Source organism: Botryllus schlosseri, chromosome 14 (assembly GCF_051294905.1).
Source record: "Botryllus schlosseri isolate E-star chromosome 14, Bs_hap1, whole genome shotgun sequence".
NCBI lineage: Eukaryota > Metazoa > Chordata > Ascidiacea > Stolidobranchia > Styelidae > Botryllus > Botryllus schlosseri.
In genome coordinates, this window is record NC_137249.1 from 12,918,269 (window position 1) to 12,935,996 (window position 17,728).

Consider the following 17,728-nt stretch of genomic DNA (forward strand, 5'->3'; position numbering starts at 1 on the left):
AGGCAACATACATTGCTGACGATATATTTTATAAAGAAATTGGGGATATCATTGGTGCGTTAAATGGAGAATTTCATCCAAAAGAATTAGAATAAAAACGCCGCAACATTTCCACATATCAAAAATAGAATATCACGTGAGAGGTTGGGCAAGTCGCGGAAAATTGTATGGAAAAAGTATCAAATATGATATGGAAGAATGTTGCTACGGTATGGAAAATTGTCAAGTATATGGTAAGGAACGATTGGGCGGGTATGTAGTATGGAAAATTCACATTCCATTACAAACCATACCATGCCCTGGTTCTGATAACCGCCGACTGTAAAAATGCTGGATGATGATGTAGTACTGATAAAAGATATTCTTTGGTCCGTTTAAGACAGGGGTTGGAAACCTTTATCGACCTATATTTTCAATTCTTAGTCTTAGGGAATCACATAACAGTGCCAATCTAATGTGACATCACAATTAGTTTCGCGACTTCATGGCTGAAAAGAACAATAGCAAAGCTTTTTTTAAACACGGCCATGTGTTAAACATGTATGTTTGTAAAATTGAATGATGTTTTGACTGCAACCCTAGCCCTACCAGCTGATCACCATATAGTAACAAGTTGTTTTCACCAGCATTGCAACGATTTGCTGTTGCTTGGCAACAAGTTCTCAGTCAGCGCGCTCCGTTCGTTTCTCGGAGTAACAACAACAGCAAATCGTTGCAATGCTCGTGAAAAACAATCACCTTCCGATGTTTGGGGAGTTGAATGTACGTATACGATCACGCACATTGGAATCCAGCAGAAAAAGTCTGTTGCTAAGATCCAAACAATCTTTTTTAGTAACTTGGAGTCTTCAACAGGGGCGACGGACGACTCGGTAGCTTTGCGTTGGGAGGATTGTCTAAATGAAACCGCAGCGGCTGGAGGGTTATTAGTAAGGCAATTTTTTTTGACCTCAAAAACGGAAGATTTTGATCCAAACAAACAAAATTTTGACATTTTTTTTCCCTAAAAATCTCAATTTTGACCGAATTTGACCTAATAACGTATGCAAATGAGGTGTTTTACCAGATACTGTTAGAATTGTACTACTTATCTTCATTTCTGGTTGGAACTGTCTGTTCTTACGAAGTAGTTTGGCCTGAAAAATAACGTTTATATGAAAAAACTTTATTTTAACGAAATCTGGCCCCATGAAGAATTTCATAGTAGTTCCATTACGCATTATGGAAGAAATAATTAAAACAAATTGTGGTACAACGAAAGATACTTTCCTACAGTCTCGGTAGAAAGTGTCTGTCCTTGCTAAGCAGCTTGTCAAGAATGGAGAAATAACGTTCAACAGCAGCAGTTGTTGGCTGACAACACTGAAGTTTTGAGTACACTGCTGCTGACAAACCGTAATGCTTCATTCTGGCAATGGTGTCTAGATCAAAATTTTTCATGATGCGCTTCTTGATACAAGAACCACGCAATGCCCACGCGGTCTTGCTTCAGTTGGGATATTGCGGTACGTTGAGCATAACACCATGTCAACCTATTTGTTTCATTTGAATGTTTCGTTAAGATTTCGTTAAAACAAAGTTTCTTAATATAAATATTTGACAATTTTTTAAGCGAAAAAGTTTTATTCAGTCAAACGGCTTCGTAAGGACAGACAGTTCCAACCAGAAATGAAGATAGGTAGTACCGGTAGTACAATTCTAACATTATGTGGGAAAACACCTAATCTGCACACGTTACACTGTAAATTTTTTCATGTCATTGAAATCAGAAAAGACAACACTTTTTTCGTCAAAAAAGATCCCACGTAACATGTCCTAGATGATGTCGATTGTGCTTTAGATTTAGGTGTTTCCATATTTAGGTGTTTCCGTAATTAGGTGTTTCCGATCTAGGTGATACCTCACTGCGGCCTGATATAGAATACTGAATAATCTGGCGTACATGTCGAGTCGACCTCCGTTGTCCTCGAAATAAACCTGGTGTACTCGACGACCTCTAAAACTGTTCGAATCCCGCATGGAACATTTTATTATAAACGGAAAAATGAACGTGCAAAGAAATTAACAATTAAACGCAATGAAATTGAAGGCAAGAAATAGGACTTTGATCAGCATAAATCAGAACCGAATTTTTCAATTTAGAATTACAAAAAAAACTAATTACAGAATTTGGATCATGTAACATACCAGCATAAATCAGAGCCGAATTTTTCAATTAGGAATTACAAAAAAAAACTAATTACAGAATTTGGATCATGTAACATAGTTAGTACATGTACTAAAACGTACTCCTAAGTACTCAATACTCAATAAACAAATGTGGTGAGAAACTTAACCTCACAGGATTTGTACGATGTTACGTACTTGTGAAGTACTACTCAAAAACGATAGTGAGAAACCCGGAAAAGTCTTATTCTGGAGAAGATTGTTGAAATCTTAGAAAGAAATCAGCCAATCTGGTAGACACATATTGAGCACTTTTGTCACCTATTACCACATGTTGGACGAAAGCCAGAAGCTGAAAATCTTTCGGATATGATAGGTCCCAGGCATAATAGCAAGCCATAATATTAATTAGCATGTCAAAGACCGTATCGTATTCTTGGCAAGAAATTTTGTGGCCATCAGCCAGAATCCAGCCCTGGATCTTGCCATTTTCGTGCTTGGCAACAACCAAATGTGGAGGGTGTGATCGCTTGCAGTTGATTTCAGTATCTTGAGCCTGAAATGGAAGTATTTAAAAAAAATTCAAACAATGCATACGACTGTCAACAACAGGGGTAACATCTCTACACCAGTAATTCACCAAGTTATTTAGACACGCCACACAATAAATTTTCCAGTCTTTGGTATGACCCGGCCGGGGATCAAACCCACGACCTACCGATCGAGAACCCGGACGCATAACCATTACGCTATCTCGCTCACCACTGCCGCACAGTCAGTTGCATGTATCAGTGATTGACATCATTATATAAACTTAGTTATAATCAAGTACCTGTTCCACTGACAATGCAGATACTGTGGATTTCTTTTTAGAGTTCAGGCTGGCGTCGGTCTTCTTCCACTTTACTCTGCCATCGGCGAGTTGCGATTGTACTTTCAGCAGATTTTTCAATTGATCATTCACACTGAACTGAAAAACAAAAAATCGAGAAGTTATTATCAATCATTCTAAATCATAATAGCTTTGCAAGTCCCAATTTACCCTAAATATCTTATCCAAGGTATGCATCATTTTTGCGTAATTGGTTCTCATCTCATCAATTGTAGTTGGTGCAATCAACTTCCAGAAATCTTCCCTGACCTGTAAAAATACGAGTTTTTTCAGTATTATATCAAAGAACTATCACTATATTCTTCGTGTCCGTATAAAAGGCACATAATTCCTACCCCAAATCATTCATGTTGTGACATCAGAATGAGTGATACAGGAATACAAGTCTCGACCGTAATACTCCATCCAGAGTCAATACACTGACGTGCACTCGATATCGCAGAGGCCTAATGATAAATCATACATGCGCTCACCAGTCTGATATCACCCAAGGTTGGGAAAGTTTTCAGAATTTCATTGAGAGGGATCCCTTTCTTCGTTAGCTGAGCACGCCGGTGTCCGTACAATTGTTTGAAAAGAGTCACGATTTTCTGCCAGTTGCAGTCCTCGTTGTCAAATTCCTTTTGCAGCTGACGAGTCGCTTCTCCAACAGTCAACTTGAATCCACCTGAATGTGTAAATATTAGTATAACTACGCTGTAATTTAACCGACGCACAACAGCGGACTACTTTTATATACTCGCAGTACAAACTACGCTGTAATTTAAACCGGCACACATCACCGGACTACTTCTATATACTCGCAGTACAAACTACATCTATTTGATGCAATAAAAACCCTTGCATTTCCTTCTTTAGAATGCCCTCTAAAATTACATGCATTGTGTCTATAATTACACCCTTGGTGACATCAAAATGCGGAATATCACTAAGAAAAGTACTAATATTTATCCCAAATTGCTGAGACAATGCGGACCGTTCCGCACTTGTGGGACAGCATCTCAAAGCCTCCAATTGCTCATCATGCTGCTCTTTCGAGCGAATCTGGCAATTCTCGTGGGCATTATAATGAGCAAGTTCATGCTTGTGAACGTTGCAAGTCCGACAAGGCTTATCAGCCCCACCAACGCCTTCTTTGAATCCAGCTAACTGCTGCGCAGCAGGAGTGTCAGCAATACAGTACAACAAGAAACCATGAATAAGCTGCTCGGACGCGTTAATAGTGAGTTTCACGCCATTCGATAACATTTTCATTGCATTTACAAAATCTTTCAAAATTGCATCGTGACCAGAAAATGCTTTCAGGTCAATAGATTTTGCGAGGCAAAGTAATTGAATGCTCTCTAGTTTGCTGCGGCAGTGGTTGGGTATATTTAACAAGGACCAATAATAAGCAGTAATTTTATGTTTCTTGCGGTGCGCTCCGATCGGATTAACAATTTCAAATTCGTCAGAATATAGTGAAAACAAGAGGCAATCAGGATTACGAACAACGCCTTCATGAGTTTTCAAATATTCACCCTGCCAAACATCTTTCATGACAGAAAACCTGCGATAGACAACACATGGGGGCATGCGAACAATGTTTGTGCCATTCAGTACTGCTGCTAATTGTTCCAGGAAAGGCACAAAGTAGCCTGTGGCTGGTTTTCGCACAATCCGATAACTTCTACCACATCTCTTGTTAGTAGTGCGAAAACCAAGCACAACTTTTTCTGGTTCCACTAGATTGAAATGATCCTGGTAGAACTTTCGCCGGTTTTCTTTATTTTCCAAGCAAGAAAAATTTTCAGGACTGGGAAGCGTCGCCTCTCCAATGGAAACATTTGACAAACTTGTCTCGTTAGTCGATTTTATCTTTAGCGTTTTTGCATGTGAAGCCAAAATATCTTCTAATCCAGCATCAGACAGTTTATGGATTGTTTTTAATCGGAGAAGAAGTGCCGCCTGGGGCAATACTAGAGCCATGGATGAAGACGTGACAGGACTTTCAACGACCTATGATGATTGATCACACTCCATAACCTCTAATGAACTATTTACACCAGCAGTTTCATCGAGCATATCACTCAAATCTAATTCCGTTCGACTCTTATGACGTCTCCGACAATGATTTTTGAACTGATGATGATCGTGAAACACTTCCACAGAGCTTGCATGTATAAATCAAACTCGGATGGTCCTTGTGACGTTTCAAGAAATGTTTTGTAATCCGATCTGAACTCCCAACGAATGGGCACAGCCAACATGCTTTTTCATCTGACATTTACGAAACTCTAATATAATTACTTCTAGACAAAATGCAAAAGAAAAACATTTTAGATCACAATCTGTAACATTATTCAACCCCCTACAACAGGGGTGGGCAAACTTTTGAGCTCGCGGGCCGCATTCAACATCTGAAACCATTCGCGGGCCGCACTATATAAAATTGGGATTATGAACCAAAACGCAATATTGGTATTCGATTATATATTGAGGACATGGAGATTTTTTCAGTGGATCTCAGCTTCGCACCCCTCTCTAGATGCTTCAACGCCCTCAAGGGGGGCTCACCCCCAGTTTAAGAACCACTTCCTTAAAATTATCATGCTGAAGTATACTTAAAAGTTTGATCAAGTCCCTGCATTAATTCGGTTTTTAGTACGCAGTTTATCAATATTTTGATAATTTCTTCAAACTCTCGCGGGCCGCACAGAACTTTAGTTTGCCCACCCCTGCCCTACAAGATGCATCAATCACAACTGCTCACTTAATTGTGTAGATTACCATGACTAATAGTGCTTCGATTCTAGATCACGACTCCTGCTTCAAGTTGAGTATTCTAGTTCCACTCATTATGACAACATAACAGAATGTAAATTGACAAGATTTAAAGCTTTTTACTATGTTTGGTACGCTGCAATACAGTCAATCAATCCTAACACAGTAGAAAAAAGTATCGCAACTTCAATTCCTACCGTATTGAAAATCTGATACTCATGGCGAAGAGCGTCTCATAGCTGTTATAACAGGTCATATTGCTTAAGCTATGCGTGAGCTATATTCAGATTAGGATCGTACTTTATATCAGATATCTATATAACAGGGTACATTAATGCTAAAGCTATTTATCTACCTTCCAATTTCTTGATATGGCGCGATGCAACACCGTTACTCGCCAAGAAAGTTTTGAAATCTGCAGCACAATCAGTTCCTGTTATCTTCCCAGCACGTTGAATCGCAAAAGAGCGAGACGGGGAACACAGAACTTACGCAAAGCGGGAAAAAAGAGAAATTTTCTCCATAGCGCCTAGCTTTTTTCGCGGCCATGCGCTGAAAGCTCTCCTTTGTGATGCCTCAAGCGGATAATTTCGCGATTCTGGGATCTCAAATTGACAGTGTAGGTCAAATCTGGTCAAAAGTATGATTTTTAGGTCAGAATATGTCAAAATTTTGATTTTTCAGGTCAAAATCTTTCATTTTTCTAGTCAAAAAAATCGCCCTAGTTATAATACATACACAGTACACAAACGTGCTCTGCGCGACCTAGATCCTTATCCGTATTTCACGCAGAATTTCAAAGTAGGCCTACTTGACTACTTCTATTGGATATAGATAGAAATCGTTCCACCAAAGACCTATTTACATGGCTATAGTCTTGATCGACGCAAGTGGAAGGGTTTATAGTTTCATAACTGCTATTGCTAATAGTGCTTACATAGTAGCCAGCTCCCCACATAAACCATGAGTAGCTTAGATCGAAGGTGCTGACCAATTTCTTTAAAAATCAGCACGCCAGATTGAGAGGAGGGGTCGTGGAACATTTTCAAATCGAGATTTGGGGGTTGGTAGGGAACCCCTATATACTAAACGGATGATAGACAAAACTGATTTCCGGTGGCATCACTTTGCGAACTCTCATTCCATCGAATAACTATTGCATAAGAGTTGGGTGGATGGATTGCAGAATATGGATAGCCGAGTGCACAAGATGAGCACTTGAGCAGTCGCTACGTGTGGAATTTTATAGTGAACGACACGGGACATGCTCAAATAACTCCTGACTTGAAGTTATGCTTTGAATTGATTAGAGCACTACCCGTATTAGGTTCATTACGAGTTCTCAGTTTTCATTACTCATCTTCCGCCGTTCACTATTCATATTCTTCATGCCGCACGCGACAGTCCATATTCCGCACCACGCCGTAAAACCGACGTCAGTCTTTTAAGATAAATGGTGACATCAATTACAATGGGAAATTTGTGGAAAATACGGCTCGTTTCACTAGGCATTATTCGATTTGATAATAAGCTTCAAAATTATTTCATCACAAACCTTTTTTTATATATCAAAATATAACCGGCCATCATGAATGCGAAGCAAGCTAAATTCAGCGTAAGAAGCACAATCGTGTATGTCATGCTGGAATCACATTTCTGGTGCTCCGGGAATAGATTAGGCTTGCAGAAATGCATGTTGTTATAATACCCGAATTGATGTGAATTTTTAACATTGAAATGTTCCTTCATGTTGGACTGAAACCTCGACCATTTTGATTTCATCCTAAATAAAATGTGTTGTGATCAGTTCAATCCAATCGACGATGAATATTTGATAATTTACAACTTGTAGTTTAACATATAGCCTGCACAACGAAAATCAGTTACCTGAAACCGCTTTTATAGCCAGTGTGATTTTCAAAAATGTCGTTCAATTCCCAGGCAAGCTTTGCCTTGACTATTTTAAACCCCGGTATACCTGGGATATCCTGCCTGTAAATCAGATATTGCTATTATAAATAATTCCTGGCGAGATAGCGCAGTTGTAGGGGAGATGTGGTACCGATGAATCAAAAATTGGAAAATGATCGCTGGCCCCAAAATGTTCAGCTGGAAACAGCAGGTCTTTTGCTGGCTCAGCACTTTGATACAAGCTCTACCTATCGCGCACATATACATGAATATTCGTCTTTTCAAAAAATATTTATGGACGTTCAAAATTTGTTGCTCGAACGTGTCATCGGTCCCCACCCGGTGGGTCCAAGGGCACACGATCCGGGGACCTATGACACATATACCCTAAATGCCTCAGATGTGACAACTGTTCTTGCTCAGTATTATAATCTAAGCTACAGTAAGCCAAAGAAGAATGTTTGATCGCAACTGTCAGGAAATAAAATAAATATTAACTCAAATGTTGTCATAAAATCACGTTTCGATTTAGGCTCGGACTTATAAATTTGAGGGTGCATACATATTGCCCGAAAATCGACAGTGTGACTTCCAAACACCTCGTTATAGCGATAAAACATCATATGCAATTATTACATAAAGATATTCTGTACGTAGGCATGTTTCATTTGTTTTATGATTAGTATGCTTGATTATTTTGCTTGATTTGGCTATGGTATCATCGGTCCCCACCCCTAGAATTTTATACATGAATCGAAAAAAATTCCACTCAAGGAAAGTACTGAAAAAAATAATAGGTGCCATTATATAGCCTGATACAAGCCCTGCACGTCACAATGAAAATGATTGCTGGTTTGTTCGTGTTGAGGGTTACAAAGAAAAATGTATATGTCGATATAAATTTACTTTACACCCTCCAAAACAAAAATCATCTGTGAGAGACCCTATAGCTCGCGCACGTCGAATTTCTTTGTATGTGAGGAAAGATTTTGCCAACAAGCAATTGTAGACAAGTTCACGGAGTGTAATCATGGAATTATCATAGAGAATTTTCAAAGTATTTTCGGTCCCAGTGATCCATCGGTACCACATCTCCCCTATAACCCGCGGCTGCAACACCAATGGTAGCGGGTTCGAGTCAGACTGAGGTCGGTTTCAGAACTCTTATACGTAAGTGTTGGAGGGTTATCTAGGCTCTTCCTCGCCACCTCATCCGCGTGAGCGGTATCTTACAAAACGACTAGAAGTGGGCCGTGATATAAGTCGGCAGTTACGGAAAAATAATGAAGAATATGAAGATGAAAGAAACTTGCGGACGCAAAATATTTTGTGCGTCAAATGCTGTCGCATTTCCTGAACAGGATATTGTTACCTAGGAGAGTGGTATGTTTACAATAAATAGACTATATAGCTTACGCGACTGCACTAAATAATATTCATTCTGTTTTTTTTCACCATTTTGGTGGTAATTCCGCACCGCCACACGGTCCAGCGTCCAAGTTAAACTTTCGAACAATGGGCTAATAAAGTTTTAAATATGAACTTACCATATGAATGACGTGAAGATATCTTCATCGAGTAATGGAAATATCCCAAGAAAAATCGACACAATCCACGCCAGCGCCAGCGATATTTCAAATGGTTTGAGGGATATTCTTGAAAATGGCCTGCAAAACATCTATCGTTATGAGTTTGGACATTGCATTTGCGAAATATTTAGGACAGAAAAGGAGGTCTCGCAATCATCCTTGGTAGTATAGCTCCTTTTGCCTGTTTGCATACCCCAACGCTCATTATAATGGTTACATTTTTCTTTGTTCTTACTTTCAGAAAGTGACGTTCCGTTCAGTTTATTGATAATTATATTTATAATTATCATTTCATCAATTCGAAACATCATAAGATTTCGATAAAACTAAAATATAGGTAGGAATCGAAACGAAGCAACAAGATTAAGATACTTTCTACAGACTTCATGATTTTCAAAACAGATCCGTAGTCCATCTTCAAAATGTTGCATACAGTGATTGGATGTTGAACAAACGACTTTGCAATAAGCCGCGCTTATATATTTTGTCTGCTCAAATCAAAGTTTTTATATTGAGTGGATGCAGTCACGGAAATAGAGTTCCTCTGAAATCTTAGACGGCGAGTAGTTTATGCAATATGTAATTTCCAATTTAAATGGGTGATCTTTCAGGGCACGAAGTCCGATTTGACCATACAAAATCGATTGAGATCTTTTCGACAGGATTCGGCGCAGGAGAAATCGGGACTCATTAGCACTTGAGTGTCGCATTGAAACATTCACGCGGAGTATTGGGACAGTATAAATCAATTTATCAATCGAGTCGTATTTATGTTACTCGAATGATTTTTCACTATATTCAATTGACAACACTAATCTACAAGAAAATTCTTCGGTTTTGATTTCGTCAACTGACTGTAACGAATTTTGGGTCCCTAAATCTAAATATGAACTCTGAGTTTCTCTACCACGTCAGGTTTTTAGTAATAAAATTATTAAAATGTCACTTATTTTCGGCTTTTGGTATTAATTTAGTGAAAAGCAATCACGTAAATTTAGTGACATAAGAGTATAAAACACATTAATTTCAATTGAGTGACCAGTGCGAGATTGAGAAAAAACGTGGGCCCCTCGGAAAGTGTATATAAGACCTGTGCTGAGAATTAAAGATGCTTGATCGAATGCGAAATGGCGCTGGTACCATTGGAAAAACCAAGGGTATGAAGGAGACCAAGAAATCATTTGGACGACTGTTATTTCCTTCTGGTGAATGTCACAGGATAACGTTGGTTAACTAAACATCTTATTTGAAACCCGAACTTAGATTCTGCATTGTTACATAGTTTCTATTTCTGTTTTTACTCATTTTCCTCAATTTGACCGAGAAAATTTATAAACATCATCATCTGATTTATCATAAGACAAACATAAATATATGGACTTTAAAGTCTGGGGCATCAATTCGTACCTTTTGTACCTTGATCAGCTACAGGTAAATCACCTAGATCCACCTAATGACTATGCAGAATTGTTGAATTTTACGTTCCAAGAAAAACATCGTAGCATATATATTACGATAAATATTTTATTTCACAGGACATTTTGGTGTATGTAATGATGTGCCAATTCTTTTTTAGAAGTGGGGTTGCCTCAATACAATCCTGAGGAAAGGGGGCTATTTATAAATAGCTGATATCACAAATAAAGGAATGGGTTACTTCGTAATGAAAATTACCCTGGCCCATTTCTATAGAACAATCAGTTACTAGAAAAGATCAATATGAAAAGATAGCTTGTTTTGCATAAATACGAATATGAGCAGAGTCTCGTTGGCAAATCTGTGTCGACTTGAACATGGTGACTTTTTCACTTGGCCAACAATCTGGAAACACTTTTTAGCTAAGGTGATTTAATAGTCAAACAGCAACATTAGACTAGAAATTTGTGGCCCCTAGGACCTGGCATATCATCGATGAACGACTGGTGTTATCACAAAAGGTCATTATTCCGCTATTGCATATCAACTTGGGCTTAAGAAGTAATATGTTAAAGCTCTAAACTATCGTGGAGAATACTGGGCTGATGTGCTGGGTTAGCTGAAGCCAAAGTAAAAGCTGAGATATCCGATTTACCGCCAATTCGAAAAGTATTGAATAAAAATTTAATATCATCTATCCATGCCTATTGCCTTCAAAGGAAGCTACAGCTTAGAAAGCTTTCGTTAAGAAAGTCTTTGAAAGAGTTACTCGCCAACTTTTAGGCTCTTGGCTGCGGTGTGATTCGCTTTCTGCATAACCATGGCAATGGACTCCCAAAACCTTGTCAGTGTCAGTGAGTAGCATGTGAAGCGTTTTCTCTAGGATAAAAATACAATGGAAATGCTCTACCAAGGGCGCTGGGACTGTAATATTATGATAGACTTATTGCTGGACTCTAGACAGGGGTCTGAAAAAAAAGTAATACAGAAAATCATTGAAGAGAAAATTCGGTGACAATATTTTAATACCAATTTTGCACCTAATTACGTTTGTAGTTTACGGATCTGACATACTTACATGCATTAATGGTATTTGTGAATACAATTATCTTCTCATAAACTTCAAGATATGGCGTCAATTACAGAGGTGGTCAAAGTAGTCAAGGAAGCCACTCAAGTAGAAGTAGAAGTAGCGACGAAAAATCTACTCAAGTACGAGTAGAAGTACTTCTTTCATAAGCAACCTAAAACTACTTCAAGTAGAAGTAGAATTGACTGACTTCAAATCTACTCAAGTAAGTAAGTAGTTATGTAAATGATCGTAATTCGTTCGCATGGGCTGTCAAAAGTTGCAAATAGAGCTATGCGAAAGGTGTAGAGAGCTTGATTCATATTGATGCATCCCAGGAGGTGTCAATTTTTGACAGAATAAGCAGACCGTCGTCCACATCATGAGATGTAAATGATAGTATTGATATGCAAATGCGATACGAATCCTTTGTTTACTCGAACACCCCGTTTTAGAGAATATCATGGTATGGCGCCCTCCCCCATATTATAAGGCCCCTGGTTCAGTCGGAGAGCAATACGGAAAAGTTGTGTCGGATACGGATTTAACAATTTGCGCAATTAGCATACGTTTAATAAAAATATGGCAGATCGTTAAATGCCATATAATGTATGTATCGCTTTATTTTCGGAAAATATTTGGCATCACTTCACTTTCTTTTATACTTCAACATGTATGTTCTCGACACAAAAGAACTGAAACTATAATTAGAGCTCAACGTATAATACTCGTAATTGAAAAAAATACAAATACTATTTCTTAAGCGGAAAATATATTTCATGTCTTTTGTCCAGAAAGTTTCACCTGTGGTCTGCTAAAACAGGTCTAACGTTAAAAAAAGCCAAAGTCCACTTTTCCAGATAAGGAAACGTCATGGGCTGCTAGGTATGATAGGTAATTGCTAGATTGCGAAATATTAGTTTCAACAGTTATGTGGCGCCATACTTACTGTGATGAAATATTTGATATAGGCGACAATGCGGTGTGAACGGAACCACGCAACCCGGTGTCTAAATGATATTCAGCGATACTTTTGTCAAAACATACTGCCACTCCATATCTATTGCGGCCGAAGCGCGACGAAAATTTTGGGTATTACATGAGTTTTATGAAAATTAAAAGTTGGTACTACGTGAAAACGGCCCCGAAATTCCTTAGGGCTTAGGCTATCTTTCTCATTGGGGTGTAAAACTACTTATACTTGACAAACTGAAAATAGCGAAAAGTAGGTAAGTAGTTCACAAAATATTACGAATTAGAAGTACAAGTAGCGAAAAAAGGATCTACTTGAGTAAGTACCAGAAGTAGAGGAAAACTACTTGAGTACTTCGAAAAAGTAGAAGTACTTCGTTACTGACCACCTCTGGTCAATTATGAGACAATCGTCTAGTGGAATTTAAAATATTTTTACATTTTGTGACCGAAAATTTCAATATTTTTTTTCAAGATTTGTCAGATATCTCGAAATCCTGATGTATTGGACAAAAATTAACTGCAGATTTGAAATCAGTGACCCCAAATGTTATATTGACCAGTGCAATCAGTTGTTATGCACCCACCTCAGTATGCCGGAAATTCTAGATATTGTGATAAGAAGCATAGTAAACACAGATTGCTCGGATCCAATGATGTCTAGTGCACCAACGACATCGCAGCGAGTAAGCCACTTCTTGCAATGGGGATATTCTGGCATTTGATGTAAGAAGTGCTCCGTCATGCAGGAGATGGAAAGTGTAGATCCCTGAATATCAATCAGTATATGCTTATGTGTGGCCAGCGTAGCGTAGCAGCACAAATAATCTGGAATTAGTCATACCGAACCGCTTTCAGTTCTGGCATTACAGCTTTGACATATGTAAAGATATAGAGTGCTGCAAACTACGTTTTACCGAGTTTCGTATATTTACAAATATATTATATAGAAACATCTGATTACTAATAAGTCTAAAACTCTGTGGTTCTTCCGTGGAACACTAGCGGTTCCCTGCGCCAGTCTAATGGGAGCACGGGAGGTCAAGGCACACTCAACTCATAGATATCATTTGTGATGATATGTCCGTCTTGTCATCTTTGGTTGCAGGCAATCACGTCCAATCAGTAGTCGAATTGTGACCGTTGTGGGTCTTGTGGTGATACGTTGTGTGCATTGGTACACGCAGGGGGGGTTGCGGTTTGCAATCGAAACCCCGTCATTTCCCGTAATTTTGTTATAATATGTAATATGTAATATATTGATATGACGCAAAAGGCTTATCTGAGAGAAATGTCACTAGGTTTCTTTTTGTACAAATTCTGTGGGATACCAGTTATAACTGACCGCGAAATCAGGAGCAACCGCCCGAATATGACGATCAAAGTATAAAGGAAAAGAGAATGCTTATTCATTGAATTTGCCGTCCTAGCTGATCAAAACATAGGCCTACCACAAAAGAGATCAGAAAAACAATCAAAATACGCGGAGCTCAAAATGAAATGGGAGAAAATGTGGCGATGCAAAATAAACATTGAACCGATAGTGATTGGCGCCACAGGGGTCGTAGGCAAAAACTAATATGAAATATCAAAAACAATCCGGGAAACAGTAGATTCGATATGATCCAGAAGTTCACTTTATTGGGCACTGTGCAGTGTGCATATTCTTCGGAAGACCTTGAATGCTTTGCACTAATAATAATAATAATAATCGTTGAGTTATATTTTCAACTGAGCAAGACACACAATGTACAATGCACAATGCGATAAGACACAATACGATGCAATAAACAGATAGGAGGATGTCGAACGACGCGCAATTGCAGTCTTTTGGACCGACATCTACCTCGGCCTAGAGTGCCCGATGTCACAGCTCTTTCCGATGTTGATCTTTTGATGCCGTGGCTAATTTCTAGTTCTCGAAGGAAGAGGAGATCAGATAAACCGTCGAAAGGAATCGAACCGGCGCCGCACGATTAGTAGGCGCTTATCGTCACCAGTACGCTATCACCCCCGCTAAATTACACTTGTACACTAAAATCACAGCCTAAATTCTGTAATTTCGATTCTTCATTTTCAATCTTCTTTACCTCTGAAACCTTGCCAATTCTTCATTCACCGCAATTATGTAATCTCACCTCTTTATTAATAGCATAGGAATACCAATTTGACTGTATTACAGAAATTTTAAATATCTACTTCAATCTCGGCATTTTCATTTGGGGGGAGGTTGCTCCCCAGATTATGCGTGCATTGACCAGTTTTACTGTGAATAAAGTATATAATATTAATAATTAGGAAATTGGTATCGCACTGTTGCATTTAGACCGAACTATACGATGACACAATTCAATACAACGTCCCTCATTTCTGAACTGATATCTGAATGAGAACAGCAGAAGTTACACTGATTTGCAATAAATATTCATCATGTTTTCATTTTTTTGTGAAAACTATCTTTCAATGGTTTTGTTCATTTAACAATTTATTGATGCACTGTTCATTTTGTGCAGCAGTATAGTTAAATGTTGTTGTTGTTTGTGGTATTCATGATTCTTGGTCATTTTCATTATTTCCATTGCGTAGCTGCCGACTTGAAGCACGGGCCACTCCTGGGCATTTATAACCAGAGGTGGTCAAAGTAGTCAAGAAAGCTACTCGAATAGAAGTAGAAGTAGCGACGAAACATCTACTCAAGTACGAGTATAAGTACTTCTTCCATAAGCAACCTAAAACTACTTGAAGTAGAAGTAGAATTGACTGACTTTAAATCTACTCAAGTAAGTGAGTAGTTGTGAAAACGGACCTAATTCGTTCACATGGATTGACAAAAGGTGCAAATTGAGCTATGCGAACGGTGCCGAGCTCGACAGCATAAGCATTCGTCTGCACAATGGGATGAAAAGGAAAGTATTGATATGGAAATGCGATACTAATCCTTTGTTTTCTCGAACAGCACGTTTTAAAAAATATCATAGTATGGCGCCCGCCCCCCATATTATAAGGCCCGTAGTTTAGTCGAAGACCAATACGGAGAAGTTGTATAGGATACGGTGTAACCACTTTGGGCGATTAGTAAACATTAATAAAACACATGGCATACCGTAAAAATCTCCCATTGTGTAGCTTTATTTCCGGAAATTAAAGGCATTACTACATTTGATTTTATACTCCAACACGTGGGTTATCCAGACAAAAGAACTGATATTACTTAGAACTCAATGTATATGATACTGGGAATTGAAAGTGTAATATTAGTACTACTTCTAAAAGCGGGACATGGATTTCATGTCTTTAGTATACAAAGTTTCAAAGGTGATATGCTAAAACAGCTCTAAAACTAAAAGAAAAGTTAGAGTCTACTTTTCCAGATTAGGACACGCCATGGACATGCTAGATTACGATATGATAAGTAAATTCTAGATTGCGAAACATCAGCTTCAAACGTTATGATGAGCCATAAATACTGTGATGAAATATTTCATATGGGTGACGGGCGACAATGTGGTGTGAACGGAGCCACGCCAACCCGCTAGCAAAATTATAGTCACCGATACTTTCGTGAAATCATGGTGGGCACCCCGCATCCCCTGCGCGCGAAGCGCGACGAAAATTTTGGGCTTTGCTCGACTTTATGAAAATTAAATGTTGATACTCCGTAAAAACAGCCCCGAAATTCCTCAGGCTATCTTCCTGATTGGAGGATGGAACTACTTCTACTTGACAAACTGAAAATAGCGAAAAGTAAGTAAGTAGATCACAAAATATCACGAAGTAGCAGTAGAAGTAGCGAAAATCAGATCTTCTTGAGTAACTACCAGAAGTAGAGGAAAACTACTTGAGTACTTCGAAAAAGTAGAAGTACTTCGTTACTGACCACCTCTGTTTATAACACACCGCTTACACTGATAAGATGACGAGGAGGAGCCTAAATAAACCTCCAACACCTAGGTAGGAATTCCCGATTCCCGAATTCCCGAATTCTCTTCTAGGCTTTTATAAATCACCACTTACACGGATCACGTGGCGACGAGGAACCTAGATAAACCTCCAACACTTGGGTAGGAATTCTTGAGTCGACCTCGGTCGCACCCGACCCCGCAACCCATTGGCGTTGCAGCTGTTGATTATACCACCGTGCAGCAGTATAGTCAGATGTGTATTGTGGTAATTTTTGTTTTTATGATCCAACATGGGGTTCCGCGAACGCCAGGATCATTAGCGTCAGTGTCTCGCAGATTGGTAAATATCAGAAACCACTGGTCTAGATATTCTTTGCAATCTCACATGACAGAAGTGGAATGGGCATATTATATGTTAATTAGCTCAAATTACCGCGACAATCATATCCGAGAACGCTAAGCTCAGAAAAAGTATTTTGGTTAGCTTTTGCCTTGCCCGGAAAGTATTCCATTTTCGGTAGATAGCCCTTGTTGTAACGTAGATAACGATGATATTTCCGAGTAAAGCAGCCATGCCTGAAATACAACAGATGCATTAAGCACAGAACCAAAGCAGCACTTCATCGGACTCACCCCCCCCCCCCGTTAGTTTTGGGTCCCCATAGCGTGACCGACCTTTCATGATTGGCCTTGCGAGGACCCTTTGTCTAAATCTAATCGAAGCCTAGGCGCGCCGTGCGCGAAAAATTTTTCTATTTCAAGAATGAATTTCGTCAAAATAATATTGGTAATTGCATAGTAGTGTTTTATCCTTTCTAAGCCCATGTGATCACATGCACATGCGAAACAATTTTGGGCCCGTTAGAGTTCCACTCAGTCTAGGGATCGCGATGCAGCACTTACGGCCATATGATTGTGCAGTCACGTAGAATACAAATCTGTGCTATGCGAATGCCTGGTGACTAGGGATGGTGTGAGCATGTGTGAACCTCAGAAAGGTTCAGGCTCGCGAGAACGCGAACCTTTTTGAAACGTTCTGTGTGAACGC

The 17,728-nt window shown here is 39.0% G+C and overlaps 2 protein-coding genes across 2 annotated transcripts; both read right to left on the bottom strand.

Annotated features, from left to right (window-relative positions):
- Positions 1-602: 602 nt before the first annotated feature.
- Positions 603-17,303, bottom strand: LOC145456231 (G-protein coupled receptor GRL101-like). Its single transcript, XM_080334307.1, has 6 exons — positions 17,114-17,303; positions 13,366-13,547; positions 9,280-9,399; positions 7,709-7,813; positions 7,377-7,604; positions 603-896 (listed from the first exon to the last, which is right to left on the bottom strand). The coding sequence occupies exons 1-6, from the start codon at positions 17,252-17,254 to the stop codon at positions 620-622; spliced, it is 1,053 nt and encodes a 350-aa protein (XP_080190433.1). The 5' UTR covers positions 17,255-17,303; the 3' UTR covers positions 603-619.
- LOC145455094 (uncharacterized) lies at positions 2,030-3,865 on the bottom strand. Its single transcript, XM_080333042.1, has 4 exons — positions 3,532-3,865; positions 3,209-3,307; positions 2,999-3,136; positions 2,030-2,722 (listed from the first exon to the last, which is right to left on the bottom strand). The coding sequence occupies exons 2-4, from the start codon at positions 3,257-3,259 to the stop codon at positions 2,411-2,413; spliced, it is 501 nt and encodes a 166-aa protein (XP_080189168.1). The 5' UTR covers positions 3,260-3,307; positions 3,532-3,865; the 3' UTR covers positions 2,030-2,410.
- Positions 17,304-17,728: the final 425 nt, after the last annotated feature.